Consider the following 23,449-nt stretch of genomic DNA (forward strand, 5'->3'; position numbering starts at 1 on the left):
ATAAAGGGCATCGAAAAGTTAGAGGAGCGTTGGAATGAATGCATCACTCTTGAAGGAGAGAGTATGTTGATGAATAAAGTGGAATTTCTAAAAAAAAATTTGTTTTTCTTAGTTAGACCGGAGACTATGAGTCTACTTCTACCGCCGATTTCTCGATGATCCGACAGCTCCCCTCCCTTTTTCCAAGTCGAACGAGGCCAGGAATGCAAAGTATTTTTCGAGATATCGGACTGCGGAGTTCCCGGAGCGTTCGACATTAGATCTCAGCGGCGGGGGGAGATCGGTCGGGGTCCAATCGCTTGGCAATTTGCTCCGCAATAACGAAATGACGTACCGCGATTAAAATTCCGGCAATTAAAGCAACGGCGGAATGGCTGCGGCCGGCGAACAAGATTTTAAGTGGCGGCCGCGGGTTCGTAGACGAGCGACCTCGTCCGATAAAACCGGTAGGCGCAAGATCATAATGTGCGACCCATCCCCGCCCCTCTACCTGCGTGTATCACCTGTATAGATCGCTCGGACCGGAGTTAATGAATTCGTAACGCGTGCTGCGAAATCGCCACGCACCAATAACGTATTAAACGTCCTCCGGAAACACTTAACGGTACGGATCAATTAAACCGCGCGAGCCACCTATCTCTAACACGGCGAATTTGTTTGGACCATCTCATTTTATTCGTTGATACCGCCCCTGACGGTCGGCGAAATTTTCTTATCGCCGCGAAACGAGTTTTATTGGCTGGAAGTCGTCGAACATGATATGATACAGATAAAATGACAATATTAAGATGTATTAAGAAAAAATAGACATTAACTTGCCCTGGTTTCCCGCAATTTTTTCGTAACTTGTACAAATCCGAAGACTTTTCAACCAAAAGCTCGATTAATCAGGAAACCGTTCGGAGTCCGTGGTAATGGCAGTGCTATTGAAATTGCTATTGAAAGCCCGATCCAGGCGTTTGTAATTAACGATCGTCATTTGGGGAAACCTGTGAATAAATAGTAGACTATTGGAGGACAGAGAAAAAATGTCGGAAGCATCGACTTCGACGAAGAAAAGAGAGACCGCGTGTTCGCCGGTCCGATATATTAATAACGGTTATAGTTTATTAACAGGGCGATCCGAAGGCAGATAAATTCGAGCCGGAGCTCGAAATTTACCGGCGGCGGCAGCGTTGCGTCACCGGCAACATCCATTTTTACCGGACCGACCGAATAATCCCGACGAATGCAATTTTAAACAAACAGCCGGCCCCTCATTATTTATGTCCACTAGACGGCTGCATTAAAAATAATGATGTTGCGCCACACTCGCCGGCGGCCGCGGGAATCAATGAAGCAATTAAATTGATAAGTTTGCCTCGTTATATTTTCACTCCTTTGTCGCGGGAATCACGACCCGCCGGAATTACGAGCGTAATTCCGCTTCTGGTTTCCGGAACCGAATTCAGAATTTGCGGAACGATGTTGCGATCATGCTTGATCAGTTTCACTGCTTTTGCGATTTTTTACTCTGACGTTTTTGATTGTTTTGCGTCATCAATGATCGACGCGTGGCTCACTGTGAACGGAGGTCTCAATTTTTCGGGGTTGCGAGATCGTTCCCACAAGCCCGTGGTGCGGGCCTGTCACGTGGCTCGCAATTACAACGGTACATCCAATTACCAAGGTGTTAACGAGTCCCCGGTGAAATCAGCGTCAGTGGGACAAGCAGAATCGGCTCCGGCGATCGACAATCGGAAAGAGGCTCTTCCCTTTGTGAAGGTGTCCAGCGATGGGCTCGAGACGCCTCGGAATCGCTTCAACCGTGGGTCGAGATCCTCGACTCGCTTCGGAGTTCCATTCAAGGCGCGATAAAAGCTCTTCAACGCTGCTACAGTCGTCGAATTCAATTTTACGTCAAATGAACTCCCTCCGCTCTCTGTCTCGCGCTCGCATTCTCCTCAAAATTCACAGATGGAACTCCAATCGCTGCGGAAGATCCCTGGGACCACTTGCAATCTCTTGTTACACTTGGCTCGACCCCCATTTCGTATTTTTACGCGGAAATTATGCGCGCGACCTTCTAAAATTGTCTTTCTCCTCTTTTATTTCGCGTTAATGTACTAAATGGAACTGCACAATCTGATATCACGAAGGTTGAATGTTTTCAAGAAAATTAAAAATGGGTAACGTCATAAAGATTGACAGTAATTTTCAGGGATGCTCACGCATGTCTTCGCGACCTAGAGATAACTACGAGGACAGCCCCATGAAAAATGATACCATACGTAAATGGAGGATGAGATATTTCGTGGTGATTGAACCAGTGACTTGGAGGGCGAAGGGGATTCGAGTCTATCCTCTTGAAGCAGCGACGAGACCGTTTGAATTTTGCAGGAACAGGCGTCAGGGGAGGCGACCTTGAACAGTCGATAAATTCCACGTCGACCACACAGGGACCAAAGATTCCTTTAGTCGGGGGATCAACCTTTTCCGGGATGTTTCTTTTGCGGATGATCGTTTCCGGCAGTTCGGTCCGTTACGGGGGACAGCTCGTGAGCTCGCGTGCGACAGGGGATCGAACGGCCGATTGGTAACACGGGAACCAACGTGACGAAGGTTCCGCGAAGGTGGGAGGACGCGCGATCGAGAAGGTGGTCCGAGACAGCGAAGACGAAGGAGCAAGCAAGGGCGGTTGAGGAGGTGATGGCGGGGGCGGCGGGAGGCGGCGCGGCCACGGGGAGGGGGAGGAGGTCCGTGGCGATGCTCACTTGTTGCTCGCTCGACTAATTGCCAAGTAATTGGCCCCGTACCCCCGCTCGTATAAAGTTTGCTTCATTGTCTTTAATAACGCCGTGACCTGCGCTAATGGCTCACGTCGCATTCGTAGGAAGAGGGGACGAGTGAAAGCGAGCGAGCGAGAGAGGGAGAGAGAGAGAGAGTCGCGACGCTTTCGACGAGAAAGATCGAATGGCTCGCGGCACGGTAGAAAGGGCCGGAAATTGCCAAAGAAATGGAAAACGCCGGGAAACGCGTAAAGCCGGACGAAATAATGATTTCCCGCGGAATTCGATCCCTCTCAGCTGAAGGACCTTCTCCTTTTGTCCCGCCACACGATTATGCCATTAATTGTTTCATGCACTCGCTCTCTCTGCGCCCCGGCGCGATTTCTTCCGCAGTTGGGACACGGATAGCATAACGAGTCTAATTTTTAATCAACAAATCTAGATCAGGTAGGCTGGACAAGCACTATTTGCACCGGGAATACTTTGGAGCGAACACAAGGAAGATCAGGCTCTGTGTCCTGGCTTAGTTCAGCTTTTTCTGTCTGTGGAGGCGTGGCTAGAGGTCCGAAAGTCGTGTGTCCGCTGCTCTCGACCTTGACTTTAGCGTTCTTCAATTTAGTTTATACCTATTCTTGCTTCAGATTTCGTCTCCTCTAAAAATTGAGTTCAAGAAACCACAATCATAGCGTTTGTGAGACAAGTGTCCCAAGTAGGCGTGGCTTCGGTGCTCTCGCTTTCGACACTGTCTGCTCATGCTTGCCTAGCTCAGCCTAGTGTCCTCTAGCTATTTCAGCCCGCGTTTTTCCTTTTCCCAAGGTACCAACCCCCATATGGCGGTGCACGGGCGAGATTTCGAAGGGGGGAAAAAAGTTGGCGCAACCAACGGAGTCCCCAACGCGCGTAGGCATTACAATAATTTTTAACTTGATTCCCGGAGACCTTCCACTGAGCGCACTCATTACGAAGTTGACGCGTTCACCGTGGCCATCCGCTCCACCTGCGCCTGCTTCCCCCGAGGGTCATCACCTCGACCACCCTTCCCATGCAATTAGCACAAATGCGACCTCACCCGAGGTGTTTCAACGCGTCCGGAATTTCCTTAACGAGAGCGACGTCGACGGGAGAGAGAGAGAGAGATTCGAGCCCGGTAACGCGTGAACGTAAACAGGTCTCGCGTTTCGCAACCCGCGATTCGACTTGCCGGTTAATTGTATCGGATCGTCCTGACAACTCGTACCCATCTTTCACCAAATAAACACCTCTCCGTCTCGTCGCCAGTTCATCCGGCTGATGCGATTTTCCTGACGCTCTCGTCACCGAAAATCCACCAACAGCCTCCTCGATGGAGACGTTCACGTTCGCGACTAACTTCTCTGCTGTTCTAGGCTTTCGAAAATTCTAAAACAATTCTAGTCGTTGGAACACGTCAAATGTTTAAAACACACCAATGTTCAAAAGAGGCTTACGTCTCCGGTGATAATGGGACAAGCTGAAGGTTGCGCAAGCGACCGTCTCCATTCCCTTAGAATTTTTCGAGCGATTCTATCGGTATTCGCCGGTCAAGTCAATGAAGTACTGGACAAACAAATGCCAGGCGCAAATATTAGACTGTTTATTGAAAACAATATTCAATATTTAACGAGGGCAAACGTCCGCGGTTATTTCGGCCCGTAGAACCAAGGCAATCTCGTCGACGGTATTTAGTATTTAACGAGTTTCTATATTCTTGTGCAAGCCCCATTCCCCGATTTATTCCAGGCGGAAATGGGAGACCGGCCACCAACGGGAACCGTGAGCCCCAGGAACGAGGACAATCCGTCTACGACCAGATGCGCGATTGTGCCAAGAATCGAGAGAGAGAGAGAGAGAGAGAGAGAGAGAGAGACGGGGAGAGGGGGGAGAAAGAGAGAGTGACTCATTCTCCCGACCGGACCCCGTGCATAAAGGGGCTCAAACGTTCGAGGACCGATACGCGCAAACGGCGAAACTGTTTGGTTTAATTGTTTCTGGCTGGTTTGTCGCGCGTCCAACATTCTTCGACAGAATTTCTCACTGATCAACGAATGTGGGTGACACCTATTCCGACGCCGCGTTAACAATAGACCGGCAAAGGCCCGGCGATTGCTCCAGAAATCAAAACCAGCCACTCGCACACAGCATTCTAACAAACTTGGACGCTCTCGAAACAATTCTACACCCGCAGAAACGGTATTAAACTTTTGCCATACTATCTTTATTACTTTCTGAAGAATAGTGAGCAGGTTCCGATAATAATTTAGCCAGCTTTGTTGTTGTTTTATTATACCTTTTTTGTTGAGTTATCTTACCGCTTATCCTCGTGATGCAATTCGATTTATTGTACGACTCTGCGAGGACATAGTTTAACCCTTAGCACTCGAATGGCGACTCTGAGGCGCCACTAAAAATTGCTGTACCATTATTCAAAATATTGCTTAAATTACTAAATATGTTAGTATCTAATCAATTACTAAACACTTAAGTACTGTGTGAGGTATTATATCAATTTCATGTTCATACAAAGAAAAGAATTAATGCAGAATGGAATTATTCTAGGTCGAAAGAAATGATTAATTTTTCAGTTAAAATAGGTCCGAGTGCAAAGGGTTAACACTGTGACTAGGTAATTGCCACTTTTGAATTTCTGAATGTGTATATCGATCAAGAGTGACCGTAACTTCATTCATAATTCGAGAAATTTTTGGAATTGACGTAGCGCGACAACTTCTTCCGAAATTATTATTTAAATCAGAGAATTATCGATCTTCTTTTACATACAGCTCGGTGTTTGAAATGCCTGCTTACACTTCCGGTAAGTGAAGAATTAATGCAGTATATGTTTCGCCACTTGTCGAGACGAAGCCATTAAACAGCGATCTGTCTTCTCACTTTTGCTTCTCCGATCGGAGTCGCATACGATTTTCATTAGTCGCGACACACTTTCTCGCGGCGCTGCGATCAGAATCGTGCGTACTCCTCGCGACTTCCGGGGCTGTTGAATTATGCAGGAATCGGGCTGAGACGCTGCGCGAGATATCAGAGAGGCCTCAGAAATTTCGACGGTTATCTCGGTTATTTATTAAGCACGATCCCGCCGATTTTATTGAACGGAATTCCACGAGACGTCGGCCAGACCGGCGAGCGTCGGATCGGCGAACGACGTCGATAAATTTAATCGGCGCGGCCCGCGAGACGAGAAAAGCGTCGTTTAGGATCGTCGTGGGCGTCCACGGAAAACAAATGTCCCGGCGAAATATTCATACGGCCGGCGAGACCGCCTTCGAATTACAGCTTAATACAACGGGACGCGAATCTCGCGAAAGACATGTATATTATTCACGCATGACTGGACGAGTTCCATGGGGCCTCGTTGGAAAAAGGGCTGCCTAGAAGAACAGATAATCTCGAGATCGTAAACGGCCCCGATAAAAATCGACACGACGTGGGAGAAAGGAAAATCGTGCCGCGGGCTATCGAACACGAAGCGCAACAAGCGAGCACATTCAGTTCTTATATCTCCTGCTAATCTAATTATTGCTTAACAATTCATTACTCAGTCTAGAATATTTCACAAAACTTTCGAGAACTTTGACCGTTTCTCCGTGCACTGGTTTTTTGAATCCCACCAATTTTTTGGAACCCACACATTTTCGGAGCAAAGTGTGAAGAAGAAGTAGCATCCCAAAGAAATTTTGGAAAATTCTCCAGTCGTCAATTTTTATTTCACAAAGAGAAGCTTAAAAACGAGCGGCGTGCATCTCCACGCGAATACCGATACATATAAATAAGTATCTCTCGCATGATCAATGTCAGTTAAATTAACAATACAGAAACCTTCGTCCTCGCGTTGTTTAGAAAACTTTATTTTACGAAATAATTGTTCATCTGTGTCTGAATAAATGTCTCCCGAGAGCTACGGTTGAATATCGTGGTTCTTCAGGAAGAAAAGAAATGTAGTTAGGCGAGTTCGGAAACGCTTTCCGTTCCGCGGCGAGTTGTACGCGGAGTGAGGAAAGAACGTATCGTCGTTGCACTACACGGTCGATGAATAAAGAATCGCAGCTCGAGCGCATTCTAATGCAACGGCCAGCAACGCAGGCCAGATAGCTACGTGGGTCGCTGACCATACCCAACATTTAACGCCGGTGTACCGTTACACGGGGCCCGCGGGGTGCCAATCGTTTCTTATCCGGATTAAATCTCGTTAAGGCGCCCTGACCACCCTCGGGAATAAAACAGTTTATGACGCCCGACGCGCCTGACGGCCAGGTATCGTCATCCTGACGGAACGGATCCTAACGGGCTTCGACGGCGCTCGGACTACCACCTTCTTAACACTCGGAATTATTTCCATCATCACTTCAACGATTAAAATCTAGCGTCTATTCTCCCTCAAAAGAATAAATTCAGCTACTGTGCTGGTCGTACAAGCACTAAACTTCTTCTGGTTTTTATAAGAATTATCCTCTGTTCGTCAAAGTAGTTGCATGAAATGTGTAGATTTCAATAAGGAAGATTCGAGTAGGTGCAGCAGAAAAATGGCATAATTCAACATTCTGCAACAGCTTTCTTAAGTTAGTGCACACGAGAGAATTTGTACTTGGGTCATTTCGAAGGTGGCACGTTAAAAATCGTACGACAGCGTTAAAAATTGACGAAATGAATAATTAAAAATAGCGTATTACAGCTGAAATATTCTACTCTCTGTTCGCATGAATTAAAAAATTCTTTCCCTTCAGGATATTTTGGTGGAAGCGACTTTCGGTAGCGTTTGAATAGCAGTGGAGTGCGGCGGTCTCGTAGGGAAAATCGACCGGTCTGAAAATAGGGGTGTGCAGGTTCACGCGTTACAGTGGAAGGAACATCGGAGGACACATCCAGGAAGGCAACGGGAGTACGGGGATGGCCGGGAAACGGGCAAAACGACGGGGAGACAGAGAATCACAGCGACGCGCCGGCTAGACGGCATCGTAAACTTGGTCGAGGAACTTTTGAATTTTAGTAAGAGGCGGTCTTTCTCTATCCCCGCTCTCTCGAGCCACTCATCTCGGCCTTATAAATTAGAGGTTCCCATTCCGTGGCTTTGCGGAGGCCACGGTTTTGTGGGCCGGCGTCGATTAAGCCCCCTGCACACTTCGAAACACGCTGCAGTTTCACATTTGATACATTGACGCTGTTGAATCCGTTTCAACACGTTCGCTACCGCACAAATGCCTGAAAATCGACGAGTTCGTTGTAGGAGAACTAGACGAGCCAATTTTGAACTTAGTCTCATTCGTTATACGACTTTCTATGATCACTAGAGCATACCACGAGATTGACCAATGCAGTCAAATTCAAAATTTGCAACGCATCAACGCTAATACCGCTTCGGCACAACTACCTCTGCCCGGAACGAGTACACCTCTCTCGAAACAAAAGTTAGAGGCAGGCTGGAACTTATTGACTGACTCCAATACATACATCGCGAAACTTAGGATCCCATCGCAACATATGTGCATACGGGGAGAAGCAAGTAGCTCGAAGCAAGCGGCCCTGCAATATCCGAAGAATCGCAACGGCTCGGCGCGATTCGCAGCACCGTCGGATAGAGGTCGCCAGGTGTCCCGAAAAAAAGGACGAGGTTTGGTTCCTGACTAGCAATCGCACGGAAAGAATGCGACCGCGTCGATAATACGCCACGCTAAAGTCGCGCCGACTCGGCCGACTTGCGGCTGATCAGGTAAAGAGGCTCTAGACGCCGTCACCCCTTCGAACAGGGTGCGAAGTTGTTGCTCGCCGAGCCGACGCCTAACTCGGGAACTCGAGTTTACCGAAGGTCGTTCAGCGATTCAACTTGCATCGGATTTATTGGGTCATCCCCTAAGTGTCGCCGTTGTCCCTTGAGATCGGTCATCCTCTAGAGCGGTTGTTTAGCTGATTAATTAGCGAGTCGACAGTTTGCAATCCTGTGAACACTTTTGAAATTCTAGCTCAACCTAACATCTAGGACCAATCATCCTCGTTATGGTAGCTGTTGTTTAGCTAACTCGCTAAATTAGTGACTCGATTTTAGTGAAACCTCTCTATTTGCTTTTCGAAGAGTGTCCTCTCCACGTTCTGCAACCTTGCGAAGAACTGCAAAGAGACTTCTAGCTCAGCCTAACATCTAGAACCGATCAGAGAACAACCAATAGCTGACTAACAGTAGGACCTAGACCTAGGCAAGATCGTAGATCAGGGAGGATGGCCAATGGCCGCGTTATTATTCGTTTAGGCCCGGCGACGTCTCAATTAGAAGAAACACGCGGACGAGTAATCAGAGCACACCCCGACATCCATTCTAATTAGGACCGCCGAACTTCACTCTCCGCCCCTCATCAACTATTGAGACGAAACTGTAGGCCAGCTGGCAGGGTAGGCCGTCGGCCGCGTTTTCATTCTTGCTCACCGTGTGCTCTCGCCGCATGGAAACGTCCTTCCGGGTCATAGGTATTCAGATTTTCTGTTCCCGGCACCTAGTTTCCTTCGGGACCTCGCGAAGGGTGCCGTGTTCCCCGAGGGTGGGGCAGCTAGATGAAAGGAGGGGTAGTTTTCGGCTCGAGGAGAAGGGAGAGAGAGAGAAAGGGAGTGAGAGGATCGCGGCTGCAAAGGAAGCAGACGGCTCCAAGGAGAGACAGAGCAAGCGAAAGAGAGAAAGAAAAAGCGACGCAGGGAGTAAAAGAGAGAGGGGATAATTCCACGGCTAAATATCGGTAAAAATCAATACTATCTCTTTCCTCGGTGCACCGCCATCGCCGCTAATAATGCAACATAGTCTAGACTACTCAAAAGACCAACGCATCCTGCTTCCGCTCTCCTATCTCGAAAAACAAACCGTATCTTCGATCTATCTCCCAGATATGTATGTAACTAGTCACCATATGAAATGTTTGTGAATCGACCATTTCGCCGTCGTTCTTCAACGTTAATCATTTTCATCAATTCGATATCCACTCCAGAGATGAGTAAAGTAGCATGGAATTCTATCCAACAATTTAATTAATGGTTAATTAACGATTACATTCTCGAGCCCGGATAAGCCGACTCGCGAGCAAACCGTAAACAGTATGTAACTCCCGTTGATGTTGGGCGGCGCGTTTTTACCGCGGACGCGGATTTAATGAATACAACGATAATTAAAATTAAAACGCAAATAGGCAGCCGCGGCGGAAACTCGCCACCGACGCCCGAAATTCCGACGAAATTTAATTAAAATCGATCCGAACTTTCGAAACCGACGCGCATCGGAAAAAGATGCGAAAAACAACCGGGAGAACTTTCGTAGTACTTTCCTACCTCGTGGGATTTACTTCTGCCATAATAAAGACGATTATAGTGGGGGCAGATCGTAGTGAATGGGAGTGGGGACTCTGTCGCTTCGCAGTCCAACTTCTCGAGGACGAACACTATACGCTTCAGAATCCCTGTTTCAACTCCTGACGGTTGGTGAGACGTAATTGTTCGTGTTTAAGCAAATGTCTCACGAGAACTAGAGTTGAATATGGTGGGGGCACAACATCGTGCCGTTTTACAAATAAACAAATCTATAGTCTACAAATAAACCTATCGGGTGTAGTTGAAAATACGACTATAATCCCCACTATGCTGGGAGTGGGGACTTTGTCACTTCGCAGTCGAACCTCTCGAGGCCGAACAGTACGCGCTTCCAGGACCCCTCTTTCAACTTCACGCAGTTGTTGAGAAGCCTGGGGACTTGATCCTGAAGAGACGAACGGTGGACAGAGTACAAGGGACCGGGAATTCGAGCATGTTCACGGGTACCGATCAATTACACGGCCCGTCCCAGAAACGCAGTATAAACAAACCCTACTTTGCGGCCGGCCGGACCGCTATAAAGCGATTCGAAATTTCTCCTGCTCGTTTTCTCAAACGTTCCCGGGGAGTAACAGCGTGGAACCGCGGCTCGACCACGACCTGAGACAAATGGGTAACGAAACGCACCGGCGCGGCGGCGCGGCGTTCGTTCCGCAGATCCCTTTACACGCGAAAGTGTAAACGGTGGTGGTGGACGCACGAGCGAGCCGCTGGATCCCGACGGATCCTCTCAACCCCGTTCTCTCTTTCTCTCGTTCCATCTCTCTCGATTCTCTACCTACACCTATATCCCCAACCTCTCGCTCCCTTTACCCCTGTCGCTCTCTCTTCTCTCTCCTCTCTCTCTCTCTTTGCTCCCAACCCCGAACCCCGAGAACCAAGGAGAAGAGCTGCAGGGGGAGGGGGGCACCAGGCTCGAGTGGTTCTCAACGAACTTTTTTCCACGCCGTCGGGAGAAAAGTTGACGGCCGTTAGTTAACATCGATCTCCAGTGAAAAGGTCCCTTTAATTGTCTTTTTCGTAGGGGTAGTCGATGAAGCGGCCCCACGGTTTTTCGGAGCATATTCAATCGCAAGAAAGCAGGGATTCTTTAGAAACATACTCGGGGAGTTGTTTAGGGTTCCTCGCCCCCTGAGGCCGAGCTAACAGAGTCTACTAAATATGAGTATTATGCTGAGAAAATTATAGTGAATGCAGAAAATGTTCATCTTGCATAAAGATCCAGTCCACCAATCAGTCTAATTAACTAATTATCCTTTAGTTTCTGCCCAGTTATTGAGAACAAAGAAATCCGAATGATATCGCCGTGAAAGAAACGATACGTTTCGAGTGACCATTCGAACGGGAAGGGCTAAAGATCGGTTACTCGGGATCAATTTCTCAATTTGTCAGACGGCGGCCGGAAGTGCAACGAACGATTTCCCGCCGTTGTTTCCTGGAAGTCGTGTGTTTACAGGGTGCTGTATCCGAGATTCGTTAAATCGGCTGTCGATACTCGTCCGCGGGAGAATGAATAGATAAAAAGGCCCGTGCGGTCTGAGACGCGAGAAAATGGTGGATTCCGTGGATGCCGTCGATTTTCGGCATATCCTCGACGAGTTCTATCGATCCGTCGTGGTTGACGTCGAGTCGATCGCGTCGCCGGATGTCACGAGTACTCGCATAGTTGCAGGTGAGAGCGCGCGGGGGTGGCAAGACACAACGAATAATTTGTAGAGAGCACGGCTGAGTTGAACACCGTGCAAAAATTAACCAGCCACCGGCGTTACGGTTCGTTTAGACATTTCGTTCAACATTTACGCATTAAATTAGACACTCCGATAGTATCTGGGAATTTTTTCAAACTTTTTGTACGGCCAGGAGAAATACACATTTGCGAACGGGAATAAAAGACTCGTAACACCGACCCGCGTTGGTTAAACAACCGTATTTCCAGCGGACGGGGGGAAAATATCCGAGGAAATGGATGCCGTCGATTTTCGGAGCATCCTCGACGGGTTCTATCGATCCGGCGATGACGTTGAGTCGATCGCCGTTCTTAGGCTCGCATAGTTGCAAGTAGCAGAGAGCGGGGAGAGGGTGGCAAGACGACAAATAATTTGTAGAGGTTGGAGCCGCGTTGGATAACGTGAAAAATTAAAATACAGAAAATATGAGAACCTTCGTGCCACTCCGGTGGCCCCGTGCACCCCCGCGACCACCACCCCCATCCACCCTTTTTCTGTCTCTCTTTCTCTCTCTCTACTCGTTGGTTCACCCGCCCTCCGTAACACGGGGTGGCTAGGAGGGTTTAGGGAGAAAAGGGGAGGTGGGTCGCGTACTACCTCCAGCAAAAGTATGGCGTCACCTCCCGCGGTACAATCCCTGCCAAGAGCCGTAACACCCTCTTGCTACCCTCGAACCTGTCTCGAACAATACGCGTCGCTGGTTACAACGTAATGGAACCAGTGGGGGCAACAAAGGTAAAACGGTGAACAAAAAGAAAACCGAGGCAAATATATAAGAAATAAGCGAACAGCCAGGGATAGTAGGGGGAGGGGAGGGGGACGCTTCTCGCTAATTTATCTTACTGCAATTTCTTCGTCGACCGAGTGCACTTCCCGCGGGAGCGAGGGTCGCGAAGAGAGAGAGAGAGAGAGGGGGGGATGGCGCAGGGAGAGACGCGCGAACTAAGTTGCGACAGGTAGACAATTATTCAACGTCGAGAAAATTATAGGGCTAGCGGGGGTTAATTAAAGCCTGACAGAAATTAAAATTCATATTAGGAGAGCCGCGCGCGTCCGTCGCGATCTTATCACGGCCGTTTTATAAATCCTCGTTAGGTCGGGCCGCGGTTGTTTATGCGGTTCACGCGTGTTCCGGACGAATCCCCTTTTAAAGGACACCCCGTTCCACCGGCTACCAACCTGCACATGATCGTACCGGGCAATAAATTTCGATGCCGTATCAATTACGCGAACTGGTTCGCCGAGAGTCCGCGTTGCTTATTTGCCCGTCAATCATGGGCTCGAGCAACGAAAATGTTGCAGCTCGGCGACGATACCATCGATTGATTCGAGAGCGACTTTTTCCGAAAAAACAATCTTATGCCCGGGACAAGTCGGATGGTAATTTCCTGCGCATAAATCTCTGTTCCACTTACGACAAAACGATACAATGTGTTTTCGTCCCGGGGGGAATGAAAAATTCGCATCGCCGCCATTAATTTCGCGCGACGCCGCGCACCGCCGATGGGCAAATTAAAAAATCGATTTCTAAGGGCCTTCGGCAACGATCGGACACCCCTCTGGACAACCGTTGCGCGATTGACCGTCCGGAAAAACTGAAACGACAGCCGTTCAGGGTGGGACGGGAGTCCGAACCGCGCCTCGATATTATTATTACGAAACGTTGAAAGCTGCGAGTATACGGTGCACGCTTTCTCCCGCACTTACGCGATCGGCTGGCTCTCTCTCGTTGGCCGAGATTTAAAGCGCCTGCAAATTCGAGCGCGCCCGCCGTGTAAACACGCCGAGGAATTCGCGGACGCCTACGCGCCGCGAATACGCCGCGGCTAAAAATTGTCTCGCGTTCGATATCGCGAACTTATGGCGCCCGGAGAGACTTTTTCCACGTTGCTCCGAACGGTTCTCGGGAAAGCTGGAGATTTCGCGGGCCGATTTTCCGGCGATCTAGATCGCAGACTCGCTGACACCGCTGCCAAGTTTAGCATCAAGAGATGCCACGTTGGCGCCGTTCATTACAGGGTTTCGTCTGCGTAGGCAATCCAACTTGCCCGGCTCTCCCGAAACAGCTACTTAACAACAATATGCTCTCGCGCCGCTTGGCACTGACGAAGACGAACTCTGCCAGAGCCACCAGAAAAACGGTATCTAAGATCTATTAGATTGTTGCGCGCGGCCGGCCGCAGATTTGTCAGCGACGCTCTAGAGAGATTCAACCTGTTAACTGAGCCACTTTCAATATATCACGGCAAGATTTTGCAGTCAGAATATAGCTTTTTAAATCGACAAAGTAAATAAAATGTTCCGGCCACCTATTATATTTTCATCATGAAAATTGTCCAAACCAGAATGTAAAATCACTGAAATTTAAACCGACGAAGGAACAACTTAACCAGAAAAATTGCTCACGGTCCGAACCAAAAATAAAATAGTACAGCTCGCTGTTCCGACCACCTATTATTTTTTAATCATGAAAATTGCCCAAATCAGAATGTAAAATTACTGAAAAGTAAACCGACGAAGGAACAACTTGACCAGAAAAATTGCTCACGGTCACGGAAATCATCTAGAACAGATAAAATCACTGAAAAGTGAACTTCCAAAGGAACTACTTAACCGGGAACATTGCTGCTGAGGATCGCGGAGGGACCACTAAACAGAGTACACCCGGAAACAGTTCCGAGGTTGTCGAAAACAGTGTAGTTAGTGGGCGAACTAGAAGCCCAACAGGTAAATGATTCGAGCCCACAGGTGACACGGATCGGAAAGCCGCTGTTTCGGTTCGTATCTGCGGCCGAACCGCCGACGCACAGCATCGACAACTCTCATGCCCAGAAACATCTGTAGCTTTTATCGCGGCGAAGCGTCCGGACAACCTCGGACCGTGTGTAACTGATTTCGAGAACGAGTTGTCCGGCCATTGACGACGACGGCAACGGCGAAGCCGAAGCGAACGATCGGGAAACCGTTCCTAAAGGGCAGAGAGGCGGCCCTGTCGCCTGCGGGATTATCGGCAAGAATGCGGACCAACCGGCAGTCCAGTGATAAATAACAGTTGCTACCTGTGGACCGCGTTATCTAGGAATGTTAGCGGCACGAACAATGTCGAACGCCGCTGCGCTCTTGTATCTTACAACGCCGATGGTACAAGCGTTTCCTAGCACGCCTGTCCACGCGATTGAACATCGATCGCGGTAATAAATGCGAAAACCGACGAATCTATCAACGAGCTGCGCCTGAATTCCGCTGTACGGACGCGAGCTTCGTTTTTAAGGCATGCAAATGATCGAGAAACTACAGTATTCCCGGCGTTCTACGTGACGCAAAAGGGACTCCGCGAATTTAAATTCAAGCTCCTACGAAACAGAGGATGCTACGTGCGAGTAGAATACTGTAGCTTCCTGGACAACTTCCGACCATTTTCATATTTGATTTGCTCAAGGACGTACTCGGTTCTCTGAATTTTCCGAATATTTTTCGAGTCAAGATGGCTGATCGGTCTTCTTCTGCTTGATTCATACTTGATACGACTAAACGAGGAACGTTCAAGAAGATTTATAGCATCTATGTTATTTGCTCAATTTTCTCTACTCTTTGTTACACGGAGTTAAACAAATTGTTAGACGTGGGAGAAATGGTCGGAAGCGTTCCAGTCTGATCTAAATCGACGCGTGTCAAGGGAAAAGCTTCGCAACCAATAAGACGAGACCTACACTCCGTCCAACGAGTCGAGTCACTATAGGTAAACAAATGCACGTGGCAACCAGTGCTGCAGAGTTGTAGTCACATTTTTCGAACGCAGCAATGTCTCGATGTATACGAAATTTTCGGGACCAAAATGTCACTCGCAATCGTGAACGTGTAACACATAATATTAATTCCATAACAGACCTGTTTTGCTTATAATAATCTTTTCATGAAACTACCACTGACGTATTCCCGACATTTTCCTAAATAAAATGAATCCAAACACGGCACTATTCGGAGCATGTTTGCTTGACAAATACAACATTAGCTAGTCCGGTAAATAACATCGTTCTGCGTCTATTTTTCAACGAGAAAGTTAATGTATTTACGTTTGTTTTCTTCTCGCAACTTTCCCATTGAAGAATAGATAAAAACCGACATGACCTAATACAACAAAAGAGTTTCGTCCTTGGATGAACAATGTGCCACCCACTGATTCAGCATCGTTCCACTTTCAAAGAGGTATAAGTTATCCTCCCATGATAGCGCGGTTACATATTTCACGCGTATACGTCGAGGCATTACTATAGTTAATATAAAAGTAGCAAGTTAGCATACCGCCTCATGAGACGGCGTATAGACATCATCGATCCTCCGTATTCAAGGAGAGTGTTCGCGAGGGTTGCGCAAGTCTTTCCCGAGGCACGGGATGCTTGTAGAGAAGGATATTGCGGACTCACCCTTGGTCGATCCTCTCGACGGGTCCACCGGGTCCCATCATGGCCGGGTGTCCGGGTCCGATTGGTCCTGTCATCGGGTGTCCAGGTCCGAATGGGCTGCCGGGCGGCATGCCGTATTGGGGTCCTCCGAATGGTTGTCCGTGGGAGGGGAAGTGAGGATTGCCGGCTCCGGGCGGCACGAACGGTGGCCCCGAGGAGCCGGGCCTGCCGACGAACTGCGGCGGCCCGCCAGAGGGCGAACCGAACGGACTCGGCCCGGGCCCGTTGTACGGAGGTCCGGAATTGTTCGGTGGCGGTGGGAAACCCGCGGAATTCGGTGGCGGTCCTGGACCGGGTGTCGAGGAACCGCTTGGAGCCGGCGACGCGGTGTATTGCGGTGTCGCGGAGCCAGGTGGTGGCCCTTGATAAGGTGGCGCGCCCGCTGGACTACCAGCACCGCCAGGAAACGGACTAGGACCTTGGAAGGCTGCATTGCTGGGTGGACCGCCTGTACTGTTGTAAGGACCGGACCCTGGACCTCCACCCTGGCCAACGGAGTTCGGTGTAAAGGGCGACGCCTCCGAGCCGGGTGGCGGGCCCTTCCAAGAGGCTGGCGTTCCCGGATCCTCCAGCGTGGTGGTGGCTGCCAATGGCGTGTTTAGGCGGCTACAGCCTGTAATCCGTCCAACACTCAAGTTAACCTTTTCACCTTCTGCTTAGATCTAATTTAACACATTCATTGCTGATGTGACCCGCAGGCCACTTGGGGCGTCATACAGTCAGCGGCAATAATAACTGGACACCCTTGAAAATCGCATAACTTTTTAGAAATTGGTCCAAACGACTTGAATTTTTTTAAGATGTTACACCGGCTAGTTCGTTAGAGAATAAGTAAACAAAAATTTATTACGATTGCAATTGGTAGGTATTATACAAAATTTTTAGAAATGATGTTTTGTCAACTTCGATCGAAATCGGTCAACATTGCAATGAGCTAGATGTGTTTAAAGATGAGAGCTTGAGGGTGAAAGTCGCAGATTTTCAGCCTTGCCAGGGCATTTCCCCTTACGTGATCATATTTAAACGTTTGTAGCTCATTGCAATGTTGACCGATTTCGATGAAATTTTCAGTATGCATGTAAGCTACCGAAATCTATAAAACGCATTTTTTAAATTATCGTTACAGGCCCAGATAAAAAAGTTGACAAAACATCATTTTTAAAAATTTTGTATAATTATACTGCCAATTGCGATCGTAATAAATTTTTGTTTACTTATTCTCTAGCGAACTAGCCGGTCTAACATCTTATTATTCCACTTATTATTGCCGCTGACTGTATGTCCCATTCGTCAAGGTCTCGCGTTATCACTGTACAACGAATGTTTTAAATGTAAGCTCCACACATTCGGTACTAGCGTCGCTCATGTGCGCCCACCACGATTTTCTGCTTAACCCTTTGCACTCGAATGGCGAGTCTGTGGCGCCACTAAAAATTGCTGTACCATTATTCAAAACAGTTTTAACTGTGTTAAATTTGTCTGTATTCTAGAAATCGTAAAGAGCCCAACTGTTATACATATAAGAAAACAGGTTCAATTTGATGTGCACAATGTGAAAAAGATTACATAGAACAAAAATGATCTGGGTTGAAACAAATACAGTGACTCCCACTAATATTCGGACACTCTTTAAAACACCGTAACTTTTCAAATATTGGACTATGCGATTTGAAGTTCTTTGGAAAGCTAGAGCAATTAGTTTACTACAGGATGTGAAAAGAAATTTTTTCAAAAATTGCATTTGACCGGAATTGTAGAGGAAATACTAAATGTTGCATTTTACAACTTTTTATGCGGGCCTATATTGAAATTTTGAAAAATATGTTTTGTAGATCTGTGTGGGTTATACGCATTGTGAAAGTTTCATCGAAATCGGTTTGATGCGGGAAAATTTGACAGTCATTGAAAGATGTATAAGAATTCTTAGATTTACTGCTGTTATAGGCCGAAAATCGTGAAAATCAGAGTAACATTGTGGACGGTGTTATTTCAAATTACAACATGATAGCTGAAGAATTTCGAACGGTGACGATAACGGTGAATGTTGTTAATTATTTAATTTAATGATGCTTTCGGCGCTACCGTCTCGATTACTTAGTTTTTTTATTTTGTAGTTTCAACAATTTGTTACAAGTAAAAACAGAACTGCAACTTGCAATTTTTCGAAAAACATTGTTACTAATAAATTTTGGTGTTATATTATTGGAACTGCATTTTAAAAGAAATGTTGTTAATCATCGTTAAAATATCCTAGCAAAGACAACGTGTCCTTTTGTAAAATACCGAGTTTCAAATCACAAGCTCTACGAATACCATGCTATACGTTAGAATTATAACCACATGCAGAAAATTAATATGATTTTCTACACACAAAATCGTGATAGTCGCATTTGTGAGACGCCGGTTGCGAACGTGTTAAATATAAGCTAACGACGATTCATCTGTTCGCAGGATGTTCCAAGATCATTGGTAAGTTAAATAAATTGCAACACGACTTCTGTTTACTACATAGCCCACCCCTTAGACTTTCACATAATGGCCCGAGGCTCAGAAACTAAATTTCTCTAGTAATATTTTCTCCTCGATCACATTATCTTTACCGCATACTTTGTCTAAAGACTATAGTAAAATTAGAAAAATGAAGATATACTACTAACTATGTGCGACAAAGATTGAAGACACTCGTACAATTGTACAAACAAGTGTGTAAAACATATACAAATTCATTAACAACCTAATTAATCTTTGCTATACACTTTCTCCGGAGACTATAGCGAGATTAAAAGAATAAAGACGTACTACAAACTAGACCCGATACAAAACGACTAGATATGCTATGCAGATTAAAGAGACTCGTACAAAGTATTTGTAACACAGTATCAAGCTTACAACTCCGTTAACAATCCATTGAAACATTTCGTGAACTATAATATACTCTCTCATCGAGCCGCAACTATATTTCCACAGTTTGTACGTAGAAGTTTGTCTAGTTTCACATAATGCATCATCGATACCCACAAAAGGTAACTACAAATCCCTTGATTAGTCCTGGAGACCCTAGTAACTATTCCCTCTGAAAATAGAGTAGCCTATAGGACGCCAGTCGCATAAGAAACCTGAGCTCTCATAATGTAAACAATGGCTTGACCCCAAGCAACATCCTAACCTCCCAAACTGAAAATCCGTGTCCTAGAACTACGGAGAAGTAGCTAGAACTTGCTCTATCCGTAGGAAGCGAAGAATCAAGAGTAAATCACCATTATTTGTCCCATTGGCCTTCATTGTCCTATGGTCACCCAGCTCATTCCATAGCAGCGATCGCCCACTGCGGCAGGAATCAGCACTGATCGTTGTGTTATCACTCTGACGTTGTCCGAAATCGTTCAATCCTCTCGTAGAATCCTCGTAATCGTCGAGCAGGTCCGTGCGAAACGAGTAGAGATCGCGCGACAGTGGTGCGTTGCAGGTTATGTGCCGGTAACCTAACCTATAAACGTAGAACGGTACGCGGGTTCCTCGGGGCAGCGGTAATTCCGATCACAGAGAACTCACGGCACATGATCGACGGGCGCTTCATCGAGTCCTTCGCGGCAGTCTCGCGAGAAAAGTCTGTGATCCGGCGACAACAATGGGCACCTGTGCGTTCGCGTTGCTGCCGGCATCTTCACGTTGATCCCGAACCTGTTCGAGGCGGTTTCACGGCCGCTCCGGTGTTCACACCGGCCGCGCACACGATCGCAGCAAAGCGCGTGCACAGCACCGACATCACGCTAGTCTTCATTCATCCTGCCGTCACATTGCAACAAATATCGCGACATCCTCCAAACACACGAATGGCCCGGTGCGCCAGAGTGAGGAAGAGAGAAGGAGAGAGAGAGTGAGTGAAGGGACACAAGCGCGGATAAACACCACCAGAGTCAACAGACCAGCCGCCTGGCCAGGGACGTAGGCGCGCAGGTGGCGCCACGCCACTCCGTCTCTATTTACTCTCGCGAGCTTGTCCCGACCGTGTCGAACTGCGAACAAACTTTCCCGGTTTCCCTGGATCTCTCGAACAATCACTGGAACTGTATCTCCACCGGTCTACTATTCGCGACGAGAAGGTTCGTGGCCGGTGATAGTTGTCATCGATCGACGGCTGCTATGTACTATGATGCTGGTCGGACAATCGCGACGCTCCGAAATCGTTGCTGCACGTCCAAAAGTCTCAGCTGTCACAAGAGTGGCTCTTCTCACGGTGAACGCGCGTTCGTCGGGTTGATCATCGACGAAAAGTCACTAGCCCGTTGGCCCGCGGCACTTTCACTGCGCGCATTCGTCACTCACACGTGCACTAGGCTGCTAGCCGAGGGCACTCGGTGTGTCGATACAACACGCACGCACGTGCGCCAGGCTCGTAGCTAGCCGACACACGCACCTCGGTGTGCCGGTGCCACTAGGCTGGCTTCCCGTAAGTACGGACCACGTGTTCACCAAGCCGCCACTCTCTCTCTCTCTCTCTGTCTGTCTGTCCCACCTGCTTAGGTACCCGCGCCCGTGTGTCAACTGGATTTCTTCCTTGGACGGAGCCAGTAGTTGTTATTCCACGGGTGCAGCCCGAACGACGCTGCCATTTTTAGCAAGCTGGCTGCATGAGCCGACGCGGCGGTGCTTGTCACCCCGCCCAAACACACCGGAACCGTGTAGCAACCCCGTCGTGTTGTTTCCCCTCCACGGAAAAAGCTTCAGGGATCTTTAGAAACGTTGGTCCTGCGTCTCCTTAGCCTCGGTTTCTACCGCGGTTCTCTCTCAGTCCTTCCCATCGATCCCCTTTTCAAACCGGCGGCGAAGGTAATCCCTTCGTATTGATTCTAAGCCGCGCTCCGGCTACCAACGCGTAATTACACCGTGGCTCTGTGTGATACAGTTTGCGCCGCGGTTGCAAAATCCCGAAAACTCTTTTTCTTTCTCGGCACAGGCAGAAGAATTTTTCCGTTTCGTCCGTAGGCCCACCGCGGGGCGCTAGGGGTGGGGGGTAGAGCCCGAGGACACGCCAATGCGGTCGCCGCTCTCTGCCCCTTCGACACCTCTTTCCGGCGGTCCTCGGTGTTGATCGGCGGCTTGCCGCGCCGGCCAGGGCCCGCCGCGCGATTAATTCGAATCCCGTGGACGAGTTATCGGCCCCGCTCGCCGACCGGCTGTAATTTCCGATCGATTAATCAGGAGGAAAGTTCGGCAACGCGCAACGTGTCGCCTGTTGCATGCGAGCCTAGAGAACGACGCCGTGTGTTTGTAAGCGAAACTGCCGAAACGAAACCGGACGCGACGCGCGGATCAAAACACCGGGTACAGCAGCGCACAAAGTTGATTTGTAAACAACACACGGGGCCGAACCGGAGTAGAAAACAATCGCGTGGCACACAGCTGCGTCGACGAAGTCCGGCACTCTGCCCTGTGTTCCCTCGCACCCCTGTCACCTCCCTCTTCCGACTCTCAATCGAACGTTCTCACCCCCTCTGACCGAGGCGGGCAGAGGGACGAAGGGGAGAGAAAGAGGGAAAGAGGGAGAGAGAGAGAGAAAGAGAGAGGATGAATGAACACGCACACCGGTGTGCGACGGCAGCAACGAGATCCACGAACCTTTCGGCGGACGCACCGCGTTGTCGTGTAACACTGTTGGAAAGTCGCGCGGGTGTCTGCTGCTGCTGCTGCTGCTGCTCCGGAGGCAGAAAGCGTGGCGGCACAATGGACACACAAACGTTAGCCGAGCGGGGATGCGTCGGGGAGCGATCGAGCACGAAAGGCAATTACGAGAAACACACGCGTCACTCGCTGCTCATTCATGGACGACTTCGTCGACGCGTCTCCTCTCGCGGAATCACGAGGACGAACAACGAAGAACAGGCCAGAGTGAGAAAGAGAGAAACAACAAAAAAGACGATGATCGCCAGAGGAATATGGGAGAGAGCGATTCGACCGTGACGACGACGACGGTTGCGCGGTTTGTCCACCTCGCGAGAAACTAAGGAGCGATGCTCGTGAGACGCCGCGCCGCCGTTTAGGAAAACATGCAAAGACGCCGCAAGCAGGAGGAGGCCAGCTAGTCGTTTCTCCACGTGGAGTGTCGCCCACGGATGCGTACGGCCCTGCGCCGAGAGCTGCACCCCCGACCGCAACGGGACTGCGCCTCGCCACAGTTACTCTTTTCTGTCACCGCCGACGCCACCACCGCTCGCCGACGCCGCACTCGCCACTTTTCCACTACGAAAAAACGGACCGGCGGTCGACCAGCCGCGGCCGAGCATCAGTACCCTAGGACCTTGCACCGGGTCCTGGCCGAGATCCTGGCCCGGTCATCCTCTCTAGATCAACGAAAGCCGCAAGGGTTGTTTTACGCGCGTGCAATGGCGCGACCAACGCCACATTTTTTTCTCGTTCCTCGGCCGGCTTCAAAGTCTCTCCCGTCGCGGGGGACTCAACACTCGCCGGTTGACAGTGTCACCCTAAAAATCAATAAGGGGTTCACCCTCGACCCTGCCCACCCTCTTCCTCCTCCTGCACCTTTCCCTGCCCCCTACCCTTTCATGCTCTCTCTCTCTCTCTCTCTTTCTCTTTTCTATCTTGCTCTACCCTCACCACCTCTGTCTCTCCACCTTGTTCTCTTTCTCTCCGCGTTTCCCTCTCCCCCTCTCTGTCTCTTTCCGATTCGACGTCGGCCTGTCCTTCTCCCTGCGTTTATCCCAGGAACGTATAGCGGGGGTCGATGGGTCGGCGAGGTTATAGTGGTCAGACGACCAGTCATTCTATTAGGCGGCGATGCGACGCCAGGAGGCCTGCTAACCTTCAAAACTCGCGCCAGCGCGCATTCCTTCTGCCCTAGGGAATATCTCCGACATTTCTGAACACTTCTAGAATGCACAGCTTTTTTTCGGAACGCTAGGGAACTTTAGGAAATTCAGGGCTCCGCGCAGATGTTGCCCACAGGCCTAACCGATCAACCGCCTATCGAGGTCTTTCGCGAGTCACCCCCTAAGGAGTAAGGGACTTGTACGCCCCATGTTAGTAGATACACTTTCGCCTATGATTGCGGATTTCTATGCAAAATGAAAGCTGTCTTCTTTCCCCAATGATTTAAGGA

At 48.9% G+C, this 23,449-nt stretch overlaps 1 protein-coding gene across 2 annotated transcripts in view; it reads right to left on the minus strand.

The window, feature by feature from the left end:
* The window catches only part of Chi (LIM domain-binding protein 2 Chi), a 198,856-nt gene extending 179,131 nt beyond the window's left edge, over positions 1 to 19,725 (minus strand). For both annotated transcript variants that reach the window (XM_076438382.1, XM_076438381.1), the window contains exons 1-2: positions 19,590 to 19,725; positions 16,294 to 16,945 (exon numbers count right to left, since the gene is read on the minus strand). In XM_076438382.1, the coding sequence (XP_076294497.1) occupies positions 16,294 to 16,945; positions 19,590 to 19,614 (677 nt within the window). In that variant the 5' untranslated portion in view covers positions 19,615 to 19,725. The remainder of the gene's footprint in view (positions 1 to 16,293; positions 16,946 to 19,589) is intronic.
* Positions 19,726 to 23,449: the final 3,724 nt, after the last annotated feature.

The sequence above is a fragment of the Lasioglossum baleicum genome, chromosome 14, assembly GCF_051020765.1.
Source record: "Lasioglossum baleicum chromosome 14, iyLasBale1, whole genome shotgun sequence".
In the NCBI taxonomy this organism is placed as follows: domain Eukaryota; kingdom Metazoa; phylum Arthropoda; class Insecta; order Hymenoptera; family Halictidae; genus Lasioglossum; species Lasioglossum baleicum.